The 18,837-nt window shown below is 41.9% G+C and overlaps 1 protein-coding gene across 1 annotated transcript in view; it reads right to left on the minus strand.

Moving 5' to 3' along the window:
* slco5a1 (solute carrier organic anion transporter family member 5A1) overlaps positions 1–18,837 on the minus strand; it is a 49,126-nt gene that overhangs the window by 19,269 nt on the left and 11,020 nt on the right. The window contains exons 4-5 of the mRNA XM_079661469.1: positions 2,924–3,056; positions 1,280–1,485 (exon numbers count right to left, since the gene is read on the minus strand). Coding sequence (XP_079517595.1) covers positions 1,280–1,485; positions 2,924–3,056 — 339 coding nt within the window. The remainder of the gene's footprint in view (positions 1–1,279; positions 1,486–2,923; positions 3,057–18,837) is intronic.

Genomic DNA, 18,837 nt, shown 5'->3' on the forward strand with positions numbered 1-18,837 from the left:
TGCAAAATCCACTTTTTCATGTCTTAACACTTCAGAGACGTGTTCTGTATTTATCTGAGACCGATAATATATTTATGAAAAATTGTATTACCTTTAAAGGTGACATGTCATGGCCATTTCCACTGATCATAATTCCATTGTTGAGGTCTACTAGAATAGAAAAATACTGTGCAATTTTCCAAACTCACATTTGTTTCGCAGCATCTCTGTAAAGTATGTGTATTCAGCAGTATTCACTTTCTCCACTAAACGGCTCGCTGCAGCTCCTCCAGGGTGTACTTTGAGGTTTTTGACTCTGCAGACCGTTTACATGCAGAAAACCTTCATAACACACAAGGGGACGGGTGATAACCGGAAAAGCATGACATGGGACCTTTAAGATATCATAAGATAACCCAATATTTACACTAAAGGCCCGGACACACCAGGCTGAAATCACCCGTTTTCGTTAGTCGGACGACGAAGCGTGGCCTGTCGCCCAAACTCAATTTGGTCTGTCCCGCACCGTCGGCCGTGACACGCCTTATTTGGCCTTTCATGGCCGACGCGAATCGGCCGTGCGTCGGCCACAGGCAGTCGGACAAAGAAATCACTGATTGGCTGTTCAGCTAGCGAATCAGTGCATGAGAAGCGAAACGGTTGCTTGAGAATGTCTTCCACAAGCAACGCTCCAATGGCTGATAGCTCCAGTACCGCACGAAACATGTTTCGATGGACGAGAGTAAAAAGGGAACGCACAGCCTATTTGTTGTTTGTTTAGATCACGTAGTCTGTTCTTCTTCTCTGTCTTCCGGTTGTTGCTTGTTTTGAATGACGAATACACACTACCGCCGCCTGCTGGTAGGGAGAGTTATTGCCACTCACGCATGCGCAGTTCGTACGTGCTCGACTGAAGTCTTTGCGGTGTGTTCCAGTGCGACACATGGCCAAGACGCAGGAGAACTCGCCGACGCAACAGTCGGTGTCGGCGTCGGCGAGTTCTCTGCTGACTGCTTGGTGTGTCAGGGCCTTTAAGTCTCAGAATGCAACTTAAAAAGATCCTCGTCTTATTCTGACATTTTCAACCCTCATTTTCTCCCTACAGAAAATATGCATTTAATTTTCCTAATTAATGTCAACAGGAAGTGATGTAATCCTGTGGAGAAGATGCATCTTGTCTGAAGGAATATGAGATCATTAACCTCATTAACACAAGTATACTGAACACCGTCATATCCTAAACATCCTTCGTGCATCAACACCTCACAGTTCCTTTGTAGACACTTAGACACTTCCTCACCTTTGATGTCTTTCCCAAAGCCCATGGAGGAGTTGACGTTCTGCTCCTTCTCCTTCATCACCTCGTCGTCGCTGGAATCGTCGCCGGGAGAGTTCATCTTTTTCTTCTTCCTCTTCTTGTGGCGCGGCGGCAGCTTTTTGGGGAAAGCGAACATTGGGAAGATGACGAGGAGCATGGCCACGGAGCAGAGGAGGAATCCACTCCACCTGCACGAGGAAGCAGACAGAGGTGTTACAGGGCTCCCATCGAGACATACATGAACAACATGCCACTTTAAATGGTCTTTGAAGGCGCTGGATTTCAAAATGTTCCTTCTTTTACTGATTGATCCTTTTGTTTGAGGAGAGCTACACTAAGACACCATGGTTTTGAGATGTTAGAGAGTCAAGTATTAATCAAACATTACAACCCTTTCATGTAAATACACACTGACATTAAAGAGCTCCTACCAGGCAAAATGCACTTTCTATGTCTTCTCTACAACAATGTGTCCTCGGTGTGTCCCCGGTGTGTCCCCGTGTGTCAGGAGACTCTCAAAGTGATGTCTTCTCTACATCAATGTGTCCCGGTGTGTCCCCGGTGTGTCAGGAGACTCTCAAAGTGATGTCTTCTCTACATCACCATGTGTCCCCGGTGTGTCCCGGTGTGTCCCCGGTGTGTCCCCGGTGTGTCAGGAGACTCTCAAAGTGATGTCTTTTCTACATCATCGTGTGTCCCTTGTGTGTCCCGGACGGTGTGTCCCCAGTGTGTCGGGAGACTCTCAAAGTGATGTCTTCTCAACATCAATGTGTCCCCGGTGTGTCCCGGTGTGTCCCCGGTGTGTCAGGAGACTCTCAAAGTGATGTCTTTTCTACATCACCATGTGTCCCCGGTGTGTCCCCGGTGTGTCAGGAGACTCTCAAAGTGATGTCTTTTCTACATCACCATGTGTCCCCGGTGTGTCCCCGGTGTGTCCCGGTGTGTCCCTGTGTGTCAGGAGACTCTCAAAGTGTCAGGAAATCAAACCCTCTCTTTTCCTCCGTACCCACATCTCTAAAAACGGGGGAACAACGGAGCTGATCCAGATTTGCTGCGTCATGACAACATTACTCAAATGTGGGCGGGCTTTAGACCCACGGGCCAATCAGAAACGTTGCTGTCAGAAACAATGAGTGACAGGAGGAAACAGAAGGAGGTGTTAGGATGGAGTGGGAAAGTGGTTGTAATGGAAATTATGATTATCAGAGAATTGAATGCTATGATGTTCTATTTAACATATCATTAATTCAACTCTGTAAGCCTTACACGTCCAGAGACAGTAGATCTCAGCACTTCATAGGGTCGTCATGGGTCTATGTGCTCTGATAGGGTCGTCTATTTAACATCAAATGGTCTTTATTGGAGACTCTTTATTATTCCCCAAGAGAAAGGGCAGTTTTTGCACAAATCCCCCAAACCTCCGGGGTTAAGAATGGATTCAAAACGTCTAAGCATGTATTTATTGTAACTGTTAAAAAGCTCTCTCTTCAGTTTGAGTAGTTCCTGTGGAGACATTGCTCTTCATGTTGTTTGCCTCTTTTGCAAAAGATTAAAGAAACAGAAAGACTACTTCATTTCAAGAATGTCCACCACATGGTAAACATCCTCATGATATTTTATATTTACCAGTTTCCGATGAAGCGCGGGTCGCTCTGGTCGATGTTCACGTTAGTTTTTGGATCGACGTAGAATCCGATGAGGACGCCTCCCAAAAGATATCCAGCTGCAGGGCCCAGAGCGCCCATTACATACATGATGGCTGCAGGAGACACAGAGGAAACGCTTTCATACAAATGCTCTTTAGAGGAGGACACTCTTTATTATTCCTCAGGAGAATCCCCAAAACTTCTGGGGTTAAGAATCGATTCAAAACGTCTCAAATCGATCTAAAGATGGTTTGTTTCTCTCCAGAAGCAGCTGATGGGCAGTGATCATACTCAGTCAAATAGAAATCACACAAAATAGTAGTTTTGATATTTATTCTAACGGTTTTCTGTAATGTTTTCTTTTGTGTGTTAACATGTTTGCAATCACTTGATATCACTTTTTAAAATATAAAAACGAGCTGATCGTACACTTTTCTACTTTTATACCATTGTGTGCCTTTTGTCTTTCTGACCCGAGGACACACCTTCACACACACCTTCACACACACACACACACACACACACACACACACACACACACACACACACACACACACACACACACACACACACACACACACACACACACACACACACACACACACACACACACACACACACACACACACACACACACACACACACACACACACACACACACACACACACACACACACACACACACACACACACACACACACACACACACACACACACACACACACACACACACACACACACACACACACACCTGCACCCTCACTGAGCCCCAGGAAGGGAAAAACTCATTAACCTGAACTGGACGTGTGTGTGTGTGTGTGTGTGTGTGTGTGTGTGTGTGTGTGTGTGTGTGTGTGTGTGTGTGTGTGTGTGTGTGTGTGTGTGTGTGTGTGTGTGTGTGTGTGTGTGTCTGAAGGAAGGGATTAGCTCTTAATTGTTTCTGTGTGTGCATATGCATTAAAATGTTTAATGCTGCTCTCACCCCAGTCACAGCAGCTGTTTTAATTTGAAACGGTGAGATGGAGACAAACTATGTGCTCCTGATGCTCCTCTACTCTCGCTCAGTCTCACACACACTTTTTTATGAAACTTTGCCTTTTTTCATATTTTAAAGCTTCAATCCCCCCAAAATGGTTTGAATACAATATGTGTTGATTTGTGTTTACCTCACAATGCTCTGTAGTTATTGGAAAGGTTTGGATCAAACTAGTCTGAACCCACCTCTGGAATCTAAATGTACTTATGATAATATAGTGTCACCTTTACCTGCTATTGTGCACAACATTTGCATTCATAACTTAGAGACATGCAAAAGCTGCACGGGCGGCACTCAAATGCAAACTTAGAATTTGATCACACACACTTCTCCATTTGCAAAGTTTGTTTTAGTCAATGGTAGCTCATTAGCTTCACAAAAAGCATCCCCACATGCCAGGAGGTTTGAATATTTCCATCCTCACATTTTCACCCCAACACATTCAGAGTGTCTTTTGGCCATTGATTGGACACACACACACACACACACACACACACACACACACACACACACACACACACACACACACACACACACACACACACACACACACACACACACACACACACACACACACACACACACACACACACACACACACACACACACACACACACACACACACACACACACACACACACACACACACACACACACACACACACACTCCTCTCCTCCTCCATCAGTCTTTTTCACTTCCTGCAGACATGAAGTACGTCTATAAATAACGAGACAGTGGCGGTTTCTTTCTCTAACTCTGCAGACATGACTCCTCTCTCTGACGTCCGTCCCTCTTTCTCTTCCCCTCACATCTCATCTCTCTAACTCCACACCGTGTTTCATTTCCTGCATCCTGACCTGGAGAAATCGCCTCCCTCAGACAACAGCAAGGTATGGAGAGAGAGAGAGAGAGAGAGAGAGAGAGAGAGAAGTCATATCTTATCATCTCCACCTCCAAATTAAAAGCTGCTCACAGAAACCTGAGAGACAGACAGATGATATCCAGGGTCTGAGGATAGAGAGGAGGGTTTGATGACGTGCAAACTGGATTTTATAGATTTCATATGTGCATACTAAGTCTTTAGGAAGGTCCTTTATGAACGTAAGGCTGAGTCTTTAAATAAATCAATGCCGAGGTGAGGAGGGTGTGAAGGAAATCACTTTCTCTTTAGGATCCGATCTTTTGGGGAATCTATTTCCTCAAAATGCTATTTTTTAAATTACATTTCTTGTGCTTTTACTTATTTTTAAGACGTATTTAAACATATTTACGGAAATAATTTCAGCAAAAGTTATGCAAAAATGACCAATGGGAATCATTTGAATATCAGTCGGAATAATCGGAATTAGATATTTGTAATCCTGCAGCCCTGTATCCTGAGGCTAGGGCCTTTTTAACAACAGACATGTGATGAGACACAGACACACAGTCAACTCTTGTTTTGCAGGGGATTGGCACCTCGAGTATAAGATGAGGTGTTTGCAGCGTGATTAAAGAAACACTCATCAATGACTGGCTCTCGTCCTTGTTCATGCCTTTGACAAATATTGGGCCTTCTACAACGACTGGAATCTTACATTAGCTCATACTAAAATATTGATAAAGTGTTGATTAATCGTGCAGTTGACCCTCTCTGTGCCCCTGATTCAGACTAACACACTTCTCTTCTGGGAAAGTCAGACTGTGTTTTGGTTTCTCTCCAATCTCCACCCTTCTCTCTCTCTCCTGTGTTATGGCCTGAACGCCTGAACGCCTGAACGCCTCTGCATCCATCGCGTTAACAGAGTTCTGCCTCACTGGAGGACGGAGGGTCATAAACTGTCCGACTCCTCACTATATTCAGGGTGAAGGGAGGGCACATTGAGGAATGTGTACACACACACACACACACACACACACACACACACACACACACACACACACACACACACACACACTCACTCTGACGTCAGCGTGGCACACGGGGTGTATGCCAATATGAAGGGTTTTTACTCAGTTACACAACCGACCGTTACCATCACACTAACACACACACACACACTCACACACACTCTGACGTCAGCGTGGCACACGGGGTGTATGCCAATATGAAGGGTTTTTACTCAATTACACAACCGGCCGTTACCATCACACTAACACACACACACACTCTGACGTCAGCGTGGCACACGGGGTGTATGCCAATATGAAGGGTTTTTACTCAATTACACAACCGACCTTTACCATCACACAAACACACACTCACTAACATACCCTTTTTTTGTTGTTAGGGTGTTACCCAAAAGAACACAACATAAGGAAGAGAGAACTAATCTTTTGAAATGTGTGTCTGCTGCAGGCAAAACGCACAATAGCACTTTCATGGAAACATGTTAACAGTCCAAGTGTTGGCAAATGCATGTGTTTCATTCGAGAAAGAAACGATTAAATTAAAGGAAAACAAGAACTATTTTAAAAAGCATGGAGCCCTTTCCTTAACTATCTGGAACATAAAGGTCTATAGAGCAAATTGGAGATGATTAATGTCCCTGAAGGATCAAAAGCTTTCAGACCTGTCTACATGTGTGGATATGTCCTTTTCTAATTCATGTTATTTATGTGACTTGTAATGTACTTCATTTTGTGATGTCTTGTGGATGTTTGTGTACCGTCTTATATATTGTCTATAAATGCTAAAACAATGAAGAAAGTGTTTAAATATATATATAACACAAACTCTGACGTCAGCGCGGCACACAGAGTGCATGTCAATGTGAAAGGTTTTTACTCAATCCCACCACAGACCTTTACCGTCTGCACGTGAAGGACAAAACCCTTCACATTCAGCCGGTAATGGATCGGCTGCTCTCCTTTCAGTTATTGGCGTTTCACTCTTGTGCTTTCTACAAAGTCAGCACATAAACATCCACCTTCAGCTTCAATATGTGGCTGTGCTGACTTTGCTTTATGCATTAGACGTGCACGAGAAGAGAGAGACTGAGGAGGAAGTCACAGAGCGTGAAACATGTTGAGAAGAAGCCAATATCAGAGAGGAGATATTCGTGTTTTCTACACGGGCATCGGGAGAAACTGAGACTGCAACTAACTACATTTCAATTAAGACGTTGGCTTGCTGTAATTAAGAAAAACGACTTCTAAATACAGCTGTGAAATGTTCTTTTCTAAATGCACCATGTGTCCAAAGTCAGAGAGTAATCAAAATAACCAAAATAATCGTTTTTATTATTTCTTCCTGCGGCTCTACACACAGGCACTGAAACAAGGAGCATAAAATACACCTCAGTGACTTCATCAAGCAAGGTCAGACACTCCCTGCATATTAAACACACACACACACACACACACACACACACACACACACACACACACACACACACACACACACACACACACACACACACACACACACACACACACACACACACACACACACACACACACACACACACACGCGACATTAAGAGTGGAGGAGGGTAGAGTGTTATCGCACATTGTTGACCCCAATTTAAGCCGCAGCGATGAATGCATGTCACGAAAGAGGAAGATTTACCCGACGATAATCCGGCGAGAGGAAGGCAATATGTTGGGATGAAGGAAATAAAAGCTGATAACAGAATAATATCTGAGGCTAAAGGAAACGATCTTCAATGCACAGCCATTGTGTGTGTCTTTATGTTGGAGACATCTAGAGCTGCAATGAATGACTTTTCATATCCATTAAGTGTTTTTTTTAAGGTGAAGGGGGATTTCTAACCCTGAGTGATGTGTTCTGATTGATTGGAGATAGAAATGTGATTACAAATAATATAAAAGTAACATTAACGGTTCATACATAGTCATATATTTTGATAAATGTGTTTACTGTAGAAGTTATTAAAATGTTTGCAATATCTTTTTCCTTTTGTTTCATAATGAACTGATATTTAATCATTATTTTAGTAAAGCACAAACCACCGTGTGCCGCTTCTTGTCTTTTGATCTTGTTTCTATTGATATTATTGGTATTATCTTTAATCTGCTTTGATTTGCATTATTTTGGTACAAATTAGGAGCTTCTATTCTGTCCCTCTTCCTTTTCCTCGAGAGCTCACAACTCCTGCAAAGAAAAGAAAGGAATTCCTGAAGCCCAGCTGCTCGAATACTGGCCTTCACTGTGAGAGGAATTTCAGAGAATAACAATAAAATGGCGTCTCTTCACCTCCTCCTCTTCCTCCCCCTGTTTTTTAAACCTCCCCTGACCTCCTCGCCCTTGAGAGGAAGAGGAGCTGCTGGTAATGAAGCAGAAAACTCATCACCGCAGATTAACGATGTGATTTAAAATAATAAAAGCATGGGACTTTCAGGCAGGGCCGGCCATGACCAATTTGCTGCCCTGGGCAAGATTCCCCCCCCCCCCCCCCAAAATGCAGACAATCACTATGACTCGCGCATGCATGCACGGTTGTGGCATGACCACCAAAACAGAAAGATATGGACACAAGATGTGTGCAAATGTATTTAGTTTCCTATCCATTTGAACATGATTTAAGGGGGGTGGACCTCACCTCCTCTTGGGGGGTCCGTGGGCATGCTCCCCCGGGAAGATTTTTTTTTAAATATTGAAGTTAAAAGCATCAATCTGGTGCACTTTGAGAGCGACATGAGGAGATTTATGGATACATCTCTCAACACCCAGATGAAACACAACTGGAAGCAGATTTTCTTTTTATTTATGGATATTTTACAAATCACTCTCGTTTTAAACTGTATTCCATTAATAACAACTTTTTTTTTACTGTCATATAGTATTTTATACTATAAGAGAATAGATGAAAACCTATTCTCTTATTTGTGTATAACTATAATGATCATATAAAGGTGTGCCTTTACCTCACTGAGCTGAGGTTATCAGAGCCTCTCAGTCTTTCAGGAGAGAGCTCTCTAAAGCTCTCCCCCCCACGGCCGCTTACACAGTAAAGTCCAATGTTAATAAAAGCTGTATACGATTTTTGGGGAGTTTGATTTATTTTTAAATTAACACAAATACAAAATTAAAAATCTATAATTGCACACTAAAACCATTATTTCAAAAAAAGAACTATTTCACATAAACCTCTGGTTTTTACTGGGGCTGGGGCGGTTCAACTTGATTTTTTGGGGGGGGGGGGGGTGCGCCATAGTTTATGGACGCTGTATGCAATATAGGCGTAGTTCTGTTAGTATAAGATAATAAGATGTACTTTGTTGATCCAAAATCGGGAAATTGTGTTGTTATGAAATAAAATAAAAATATTTCTTTTATTTCTAACTTTATTTAATTTAATTTTTTCTTCAATTTTCGGCGCCCCCCATTGATTGATGCTCCCTTAGCATTCGCCTATACTGCCTATGCCAAGGGCCGGCCCTGCTTTCAGGACACCGTGTTGGGAAAATAGTGAATATATCTTCCAACATGAGAGTAACATGATAACAAAGGTATCAACTGTAGCTGTGAACATGACAGGATGTGTGATTACCTAGAAGAGCATCAGGACTGTTTGAGGCATATGATAGCTATGTGATTAACATGATGATTCAGCCTCTATGGAGAGAGACATATGACAAGCATGCTCATTTCTGACGTGGAGCTAATCTGAAGTAAACATTGAATACTGCTTTCTATTCCTCCATCTTGTGACTGTGGAACTCCCTCTCTTGGATATCAGCATGTGAAGGACACTGTTCAGGAACTAGTTGATGCTCTGTATGTGATGACTCCTTCCAGATTTTGAGAAAAAGTCAGAATTTTGAGATTTTGAGAAAGTCAGAATTTTGAGAATTGTTTGCAAAAGTCAGAATTTTGAGAAAAAGTCAGAGTTTTGGAGAAAAATACATAAATACATGTATCCTGAGACCAGTGAGAGTTTTCTAACAGTATAGTAGTAGTAGTAGCAGCAGTAGTAGTAGTAGTGGTGTTAGTAGTATAAGTTGGAGTAGTAGTAGTAGTGGTAGTGGTAGTGGTAGTGGTGGTAGTGGTAGTGGTAGTGGTAGTGGTAGTGGTAGTGGTAGTGGTAGTGGTGGTAGTGGTAGTGGTAGTGGTAGTGGTAGTGGTAGTGGTAGTGGTAGTGGTAGTTGTAGTAGTAGTTAATACATACGCATCATAAATACATGGATCCTGATGTTGAAGCTCAAGCCGGGGACCAGTGAGAGTTTTCTAACAGCGGGGTTCAAAGGTTGAAGGATTGAAGGAATTATGGGCGTCAGAAACTCCTCAAAAACTGGATTTAAAATGGAGCATGGTGTGTTTACATGCAGTCAGTCTCTTTTCTGATTACAGTCTACAATAAGCTGAATTATGTATCGCTCAGGCCGGCAGCAACGACCTTGGATCTGTTTCCAATGCGACCATTATCTAAAAGAAGCAATCAAATCTTCTTCTTATCGTCGTTTCAGCTGATTTACGCCCCCCACATTCACTCTGACACGGGAGAATAATCGATGTTCACACCCGTCACGTTGTGAGGGAGGGAAATGTGAAGGGGCTTTATTTAATGACATCTCCTTTATGAGACACACACTCCTGAATGTCACACACACTCCTGAATGAGACACACACTCCTGAATGAGACACACACTCCTGAATGTCACACACACACAAACTGGCATTTTATGGTATTCCTTTTATTTTAATGGTAATTAATTTCAATGTTTTTGTCTTTTTCATTTTACATAAACATATATTTAAATTTTTGCATTTATTTTAATCCCAATTTCAATGTTTTATGTATTTATTTTTTTCTTTTGTTGTATCTTATTTTATTTCTATTTGTATTCCACGCACTATCTTGTCTTCTCTTTTTGCTGTAACTCCATCCTATACAATGTTTGTTTTTAATCTGTAGAACCCACTGAGACAACAGTGTTTTGTGATATTGGGCTATACAAATAAAGTTTGATTTGATCATAGAGCTGCAGCCATTAGACGACTAACATACCAGAGAAGAAGTCGCGGTTTTGTTAAAAAATGTCTTTAAATGCAGTCTTTTAAAATTGTCTTTTTTCAGAGTTATTTTTACATTTTAGACACAAACTAATTAATTGCTTGGTAGCCAATAGATGAAGTTATGACCGCTGCCTCACAGTAGGGGGTAAAAACTTAATCCTTTGATCATCCTAAAGCAGGGGTGGGGAACCTCCGGCCCCCGGGGCGTATACGGCCCGCGAGACCATTTGCTACGGCCCTCGAGGTAATTTATAAACACACGCAAAAAAGAAAAAAATTAAAGAAATCTAGACCGCAAAAAAATTAAACAGGGGAGTGCCTGTTTTTCCTGGCCAAGGTCAGGGTCCTTGAACACAACACGAGCCTAACGTGTCATCACGTGGTATATGTCTCGTCTGATAGGGGTGCAGCTCTGACGGAGAGCACCGGAACGTCAGTTCGGCACTTCCAAAAATGTCAGTACCCATAAGGAGCCGTACACATGCCGCAGTTTGTGCGTGGCTGTGTCTTTAGTTGAAAGCCCAGTGGCGATCTGTTCATCTGTCATACTGATCATACAGTCAATAACTTTGTTGTTCTTAGCATCTGGTTAGCTAGCTATGCTAACGAATATAAGAAGCTTTTTCTCCAACCACTGAGGTAAAGGCACATCTTTATATGATCATTATAGTTATAGAAAAATAAGAGAATAAAGTAAACAGGTATAAAATACTATATGACAGTAAATAAAGTTGTTATTAATAAACAAGAATACAGTTTGAAAGGGGAGTGATTTGTAAAATATCTATAAAGAAAAATACATCTGCTTCCAGTTCTGTTTCCTATGGATGTTGAGAGATGTATCCATAGAGCTCCTCATGTTGTGGTTCCCCACCCCTGTCCTAAAGGGTCTCGCAGTTGATCTGCAACCATTAGACGACTAAAGGCCCGGACACACCGGTTTTCGGCGTCGATAGATGTCGATAGATGTTGATAGATGTAGGTGTGTTCCAGTGCGACACATGGCCAAGACGCAGAGACTCGAGGCGACACAACAGTCGGGTCCGTGGGGACGTGTTCTTTGGTATCAGATTGGAGGGAAGTCATGTTTTTGTACTAACATTTCAACTTCTTTTACATTTTTGTTTGCCCACTGAGTGTTTTCTGATATTGGGTTATACAAATAAAGTCTGATTTGATGTGTGTGCGAAAGAGAAAGCAGAGTGTGTTACAGGGGGATCAATTCAGTCATGTGACCTTCCCCCAACGAAAGACAAGAGGATGGAGAAAGACAATGAAAAAGGGAGATGATGGCATTGTGAGGGCAACTTGCTGACATGACAGTGTCTTCTTACAAGTCCTAACCTTACAGTTTCACACACACACACACACACACACACACACACACACACACACACACACACACACACACACACACACACACACACACACACACACACACACACACACACACACACACACACACACACACACACACACACACACACACACACACACACACACACACACACACACACACACACACACACACACACACACACACACCTCCTCTCATGTTGCATCATGTCCACTAAAGAGCATCAGTCCAGTAAAAAAGAGCAGGAAGAACAAGATCAAAAATAAATTAATGTAAGAATGAAAAGGACTCTTAAAGGGGCTGCTGATCTTCAGGGGATTTTAGCCTTAGCAGACCATTGACATGCACTAAAACCTGTAGAAACACTACAGGAGAGGGAGCAGCACAGAACATATAACAGGGCCTCTTTAAAGAGTTATGTTGTCTCACTAAATGGGTCTAAAAGTGAAGTCAGTTTAATCTTTGCAACTTTTAAAATACAAGACATTTAAAGACATAAACGTGGACTTTGAGTAAGTAGGATTGATTTGTGACTTTTTTTTATTCAATTAAATTAGAACATCTCCTGCTTTTTAATGTTTTATATCTTACTAAAGTCTTGTTTCTTGGCAGAACAGGACATTTAAAGATACTGGGATGGACATTTCAGACTCCTAAGATGACCTGGACATCAACATGTTGGAGCATTTGAATAACAAAGTGGTGCAAAACTAGATTTAAAGTTTGAAATGCTTGCTATACCAATGCACACACGTTCATATTACAGTCAATGAAAGCTCTCTTCAGGCAGAGAGGTGGGCGGTGGAGGTCAAAGTGTGTATGAAGTGTGGGCAGCATGAGTGGAATACTTTAATGGATGAAGCAGTTTGATCCTGAGATTCAGAGGAAGGCTTTATCTCCACTTCTGAGAACAGGAACATCAAAGATTCACTGACGTTAAATCTGTGTTCAGGCGTTCTGTTATAATCCCTCTGAAAAGAGACACGGCAGGTCAGATCTGAATCTTAAGTCTGAGTTGATGCTCAATAAAGAGGGTCCCATTCATACATCTCCCCTTCATGCTCCACAGGACTAATGGGGACTTTGACATGTCCTCTCTAAAGCACCAAGCAAATGGCCGAATCTTTACAAACACTGTAATCAAACTTTCATGCAACCTGCTCTACTTTCTTTCCCAGCAGGGGGTCCACAGCTCACTTCGCTGATTAAATATTTAGAAAATAATGAGAACGTTTCTTTATGTCTACCCAGCTGCAGGAGGGAGACTTCTGGAAGTGGTGGACATGTTTTTACTCACTCATTGATAGAACAAGAAGACACAAAAACAACAAGGATATGAAGAAGCACAAAAAAGAAGCACAGAAACAACAATAAAAAGAAGGATTAGAAGAAACAGAAAAAGAAGAGGAAGAAGGACAACAACATCAACAACAACAACAACAAGTAGAAGAAGAAGAAGAAAATGAAGAAGAAGAAGGAGAAACTGGTTGAGTCATCTGCATAATAACCATTTTGGCTTTTTCTAGCACTAATGGTAGGTCATTTGTAAAAATAGAAAATAAAAGTGGTCCCAAACAACTACCCTGAGGTACTCCACAAGTGACTGTCTTCACCTTTGACAGACTTCCATTAAAAAAAACTGTTTGGCTTCGATTTGTCAGGTAGCTTTCCAACCACCTCAGCGTATCAACATTAAAACCAGATTGTTCCAGATTGTGTAACAGCAAAGAATGGTCAATGACATCAAAAGCAGAACTAAAATCAAGAAGTACTGCACCCACTAACTTCCTATTATCTAGTTCGCCCTTCCAGTCAACTGTCATTTTTTGTTAAAGTGGTGCACAACAACAACAACAACAACAACAACAACAAGTAGAAGAAGTAGAAGAAGCCATTTTATTAATGCCACAAAGGGAGAGTCAGTTTGAGTTTTTCTAAGATCTTAAGAGCTTCTATATCAGAACAAGTGAATCTTTCTTCACAGCCAGATCTCCCCTGAGCTCCTTCACGCTGCGTCAGGGATCCTAACTCTGCTGATTCTGGTGATCCTGGTGCTCACGTCAGGCTTCTGGACCTGGCAGCAGAACACCCAGAGATCTGCTGCTAATGAACCCCAAGAGAATGTATCTAAGGAGCTGGAGGACGGCTGAGTGCTGAGAAAAACACAGAAAGGCAAATCTGCAGAAACTTTAACGGGGAACAACGTGAGGGAGGGTCAGAAGCACTGCCTCTACGTCCGTCACTGTCAGAGCGACTAACGCTGCGTTCGGGACAAAACATTTCAAATCTGAGGTCAGAGAACGCTTCAGGGTTTAAATCTGATCAAGTGGGGTTTGTTCTGGAAGACTAGTGTGATTGAGTTTGAAGGAAACTGTGTTTGTTCGTTTCTGGGTATTTAATCAAACTGAGGGTTTTAGTGCATTGGACTCCTTTTATTCGTGTCTCCTTACTTATACTGTCTGTTGCATAAGTTATCGAGGCTTTCTGACTGCAACCAAGGCCATTCACTCATCTCAGAAAAAGTCTCTTATAAGACTAACCGGATAAAGCCTTTAGAAAACAGCCCTGTATATAAAAGTAAAGATCGATGATGCGATCGAGCCGTGATTCACATTCAGTTTCCTCTTTGGGTCTTTTTATGAATGCTTTGAGGAGAAGTTCTCACCATCACTGGCAGCGGTATAACGTGCTATTTTTAGTGACATTTATTTCACTTTTTGTGACAGGCCAATCAAACCTACACGGACCTCTTTCACTGGCTTTCTGAAGGGAACTCAAAAAGGCAGAAATCTCTTTCATACGACTAACATTCCTCAGATAGCTCTCTCACACTAAATCCTTCTGCACTGCACCTAATGTGTCTAATCATTTCTTTAGGTGTTTTCACCTAATACTAGGGCTGTCCCGAATACCATTTTTCGGGCTCCGGATATTCGGTAGTAATCAGTAGCGAATATTCGAATATTCGGTGCAGATAGATTTATTTATTTTTTTAATAAAAAAATGTTTTCCAAGATGTTTCCTAACACGCTCCGAATCCGAGACACCTGACAACACGCTGTTAAGCAGAAGCGCAGAAAGAGCATACTATTACGATTTATATTTATTTATTGTCTCAGTACTCGCAAACATTAAAACTAAATGTGTCCTCCGCATGTAACCCAGCCGCAGCGCAGCGCCCGGGCTATAACGTTTTACAACCTGAAGATACAAAACACATATTTCTGTTATAACAACAGTACTTTTAATAACATAGCCGTAACAGTCGGCCTAACAGTGTAATACTTGTTACCGATACAGTAAACAGTATTTAAATAAATGAAGAACGAAAAATAAATGAACGAACTCTATGCCAATAATTGCCTTAGCCCCAGATGTTCCCGCATTGCTCCTATTATTTTCACTATTCGGATCAAATTAAAAAACTAACATACACGTTTTTTGGTTGCTTGCAACTATTTTCCAAGCAAAGTAAGTGCACGTTTTTATCATGTGTAACGTTACTGTTTAAACGGCGGATAAAGCAGCTTCGCCATGGCAACTTGACAACAGCTAAGCTAAGCTAGGCTACTACTCACAGCATCAGGTGACTTTTCAGAGTTGTTGTGCCACCGTGGTAGGCCAGTTTCTCATCGCATATTTGGCACACTGCCTTCTTCTTACCGTCGTGCAATTTAAAATGGTCCCACACAGCTGAGGTCTTCTGCTTTTTGTGTTCAGGTGTGTGAAACGAGGTGAAGCGTGCCGTTTGCGTTCGTGACTGAGTGAACGCGATGTCAGGAGCACAGGCTGAGATTGTATATATTTCCGCATTTTAACAGTGCAATTCAAAAGTATAAATATAGTATAAGAATCTGGCAATTCCCCTTTATTAATAGCATACATTTAGGGGAAAACATTTTTTTTTTTTAAAAGAATTAACAAATGATTATCCGAATAATGAAATTGAAACCCGAATAGCTGGCCAACGAACGAATATTCGAATAGTCAAATATTCGGGTACAGCCCTACCTAATACATCTCTCTGTGTGACCTATTCCTTTCACAACACTACAGAAATACACAGTTGCTCACTAATTGCTCTAATTAGTTATTTTAAAAAGTGCAGTTTCGAGCATTTTCCCCTCGATGAAAGCTCCCCTTTAGGGTCAGTATGTACCGTGCAAACATCCAGAACACGATGCACAGAGAGTCCGCTGTTCACCTTGTTATGTACACCTACTTTCTGGCCGAGCTGCTAAAACAAACAACATGATCTTCCAGGTTAGGATTAGTCATCAGATTAAGGTTTCTAAAGGCATTTTAAGGTGAGAAATGAGCGATTTGAGTCGTCAGGAGGAAGAGGACAGAAGCTTATACAGTTACTTTGGAGATACTTGCTTCCTTAATAACTTTGGATCCAAATGGTGTCTTTACCAGCCTATGAGGGGGATCCTTGCATTGCTACACACACACAAACACACACTGATTGCCTGTGCATGCATAATGTTTCAGATTTCTAAGTTACGGGTAAATTCAAGTTTTTTTTAAAGGCATTTAAAGTTGAGAAATTAGCAGTTTGAGTCAGAACAGAAGCGTATTCAGTTATTTTGCCGATACTTTGGATCCAAACTGTGTCTTTTTGAAACACACACTCACACACACACACCACTTCTGTCACCACCCTGTTTGTCTGTGAATGCATAATGTTCGAGCACTGAGAGGCTGGCAGATAATCTTACAGATGGTAAAAGGGGGCCTTGAATAGGGCATCTGGGCTGGGGGGGTATCACCACATAATACTGTTTCTCTCTCTCTGTGTGTGTGTGTGTGTGTGTGTGTGTGTGTGTGTGTGTGTGTGTGTGTGTGTGTGTGTGTGTGTGTGTGTGTGTGTGTGTGTGTGTGTGTGTGTGTGTGTGTGTGTGTGTGTGTGTGTGTGTGTGTGTGTTAAATATCTGTCCTTTCATACTGAGCTCAGTTTCCCGGTGAGAAAATTGGATTTCCTGCTATCTTAAAGGATACAAGGCTTAATTTAATATATAAAATATTGAGCTTATGTGATCTTAAACATGAGTCTAGAATACTTTGATTAATATCTGTTAGAATATAATAACTGGCAGAACACGCAGCAGATGGAGCGACTTCCATATCAATGAATCTGCTAATTAATGTCTATATTAAGGGTTTCGGAGTACATCACGTCAGGAGAAAGGGAAGCATGTCGATCCCAGTTCCTCATAATCCACAGTAATGTCAGTAAATGCTCAGTTTTGTCAGTCCGAAACCAAGATATTAATTATGAAACAAAAACAGAGGAAAGTAGAAAACCTGCTCTATATATACACATACATATGACTGCTGCACAGATGCATGCTTGCAGGAAAAACCAACACATAACGCTGCCTCCTGCAAACACTTGTGCTCACTCAACCCCCAGCTGCACACACACACACACACACACACACACACACACACACACACACACACACACACACACACACACACACACACACACACACACACACACACACACACACACACACACACACACACACACACACACACACACACACACACACACACACACACACACACACACACACACACACACACACACACACACACACACACACACACACACACACACACACACACACACACACACACACACACACACACACACACACTGCCAGCTATAAACAGCTGCTCTCACCATTCAACCGTCTACCAACAACCAGGCGCCCCAAAATGTAAAAACCACAGCCGGAGGAACAAAAGCCTGACGAGGAATTAGCATTAAGAGCAGCAGGATGTGGAAAGCATTATAAAAGTACTCTTTTCCAGTTTTAAAATGAGCCGACTGTGCGTTTAAATTACCTTTCTTTCCCACAACATCATGTTCATCATGTTCAACTCTGTCTTCCCAATGAGCTGTATCGCTGCTACATGTTAGCCTATTAGAGTTATATAATGCACAACCAGTGTGTGTGTGTGTGTGTGTGTGTGTGTGTGTGTGTGTGTGTGTGTGTGTGTGTGTGTGTGTGTGTGTGTGTGTGTGTGTGTGTGTGTGTGTGTGTGTGTGTGTGTGTGTGTGTGTGTGTGTGTGTGTGTGTGTGTGTGTGTGTGTGTGTGTGTGCAGCAGGGAGAGGTCATAAAGCGTTTAGTGCCATCCATCTCGTGTGCAGCCGGCATGAAAACAGACGAAGGTCGGAGGAGGTCAAACAGGGACAGAAAGGACAGCAAGTGTGAATGAACATTTCAATAAACTACCCATTTAATCAAATCAATGATTACATTTCTCACAGGTGTTGCTTACTACTTTGAAATCCAGGCTGAACACTTTCTTTTTGCCGCCGCTTTGAAATTGTGACCTGTGTTATTTATCATATCTTTGCTTTAGATGCCATTTTATAATATGATTTCTGATGCACTTTCATTGTTGTGAAGCACTTTGAATTGCCTTGTGTTGAAAGGTGCTGTATAAACAACGTGCCTTGCCTAGTGAGAGTTTGTACATCCATTATCCACATATTTGTATAAAACAAAGCACATGTTTTCCT

Source organism: Notothenia rossii (assembly GCF_949606895.1).
Source record: "Notothenia rossii genome assembly, chromosome: 12".
Taxonomy (NCBI): domain Eukaryota; kingdom Metazoa; phylum Chordata; class Actinopteri; order Perciformes; family Nototheniidae; genus Notothenia; species Notothenia rossii.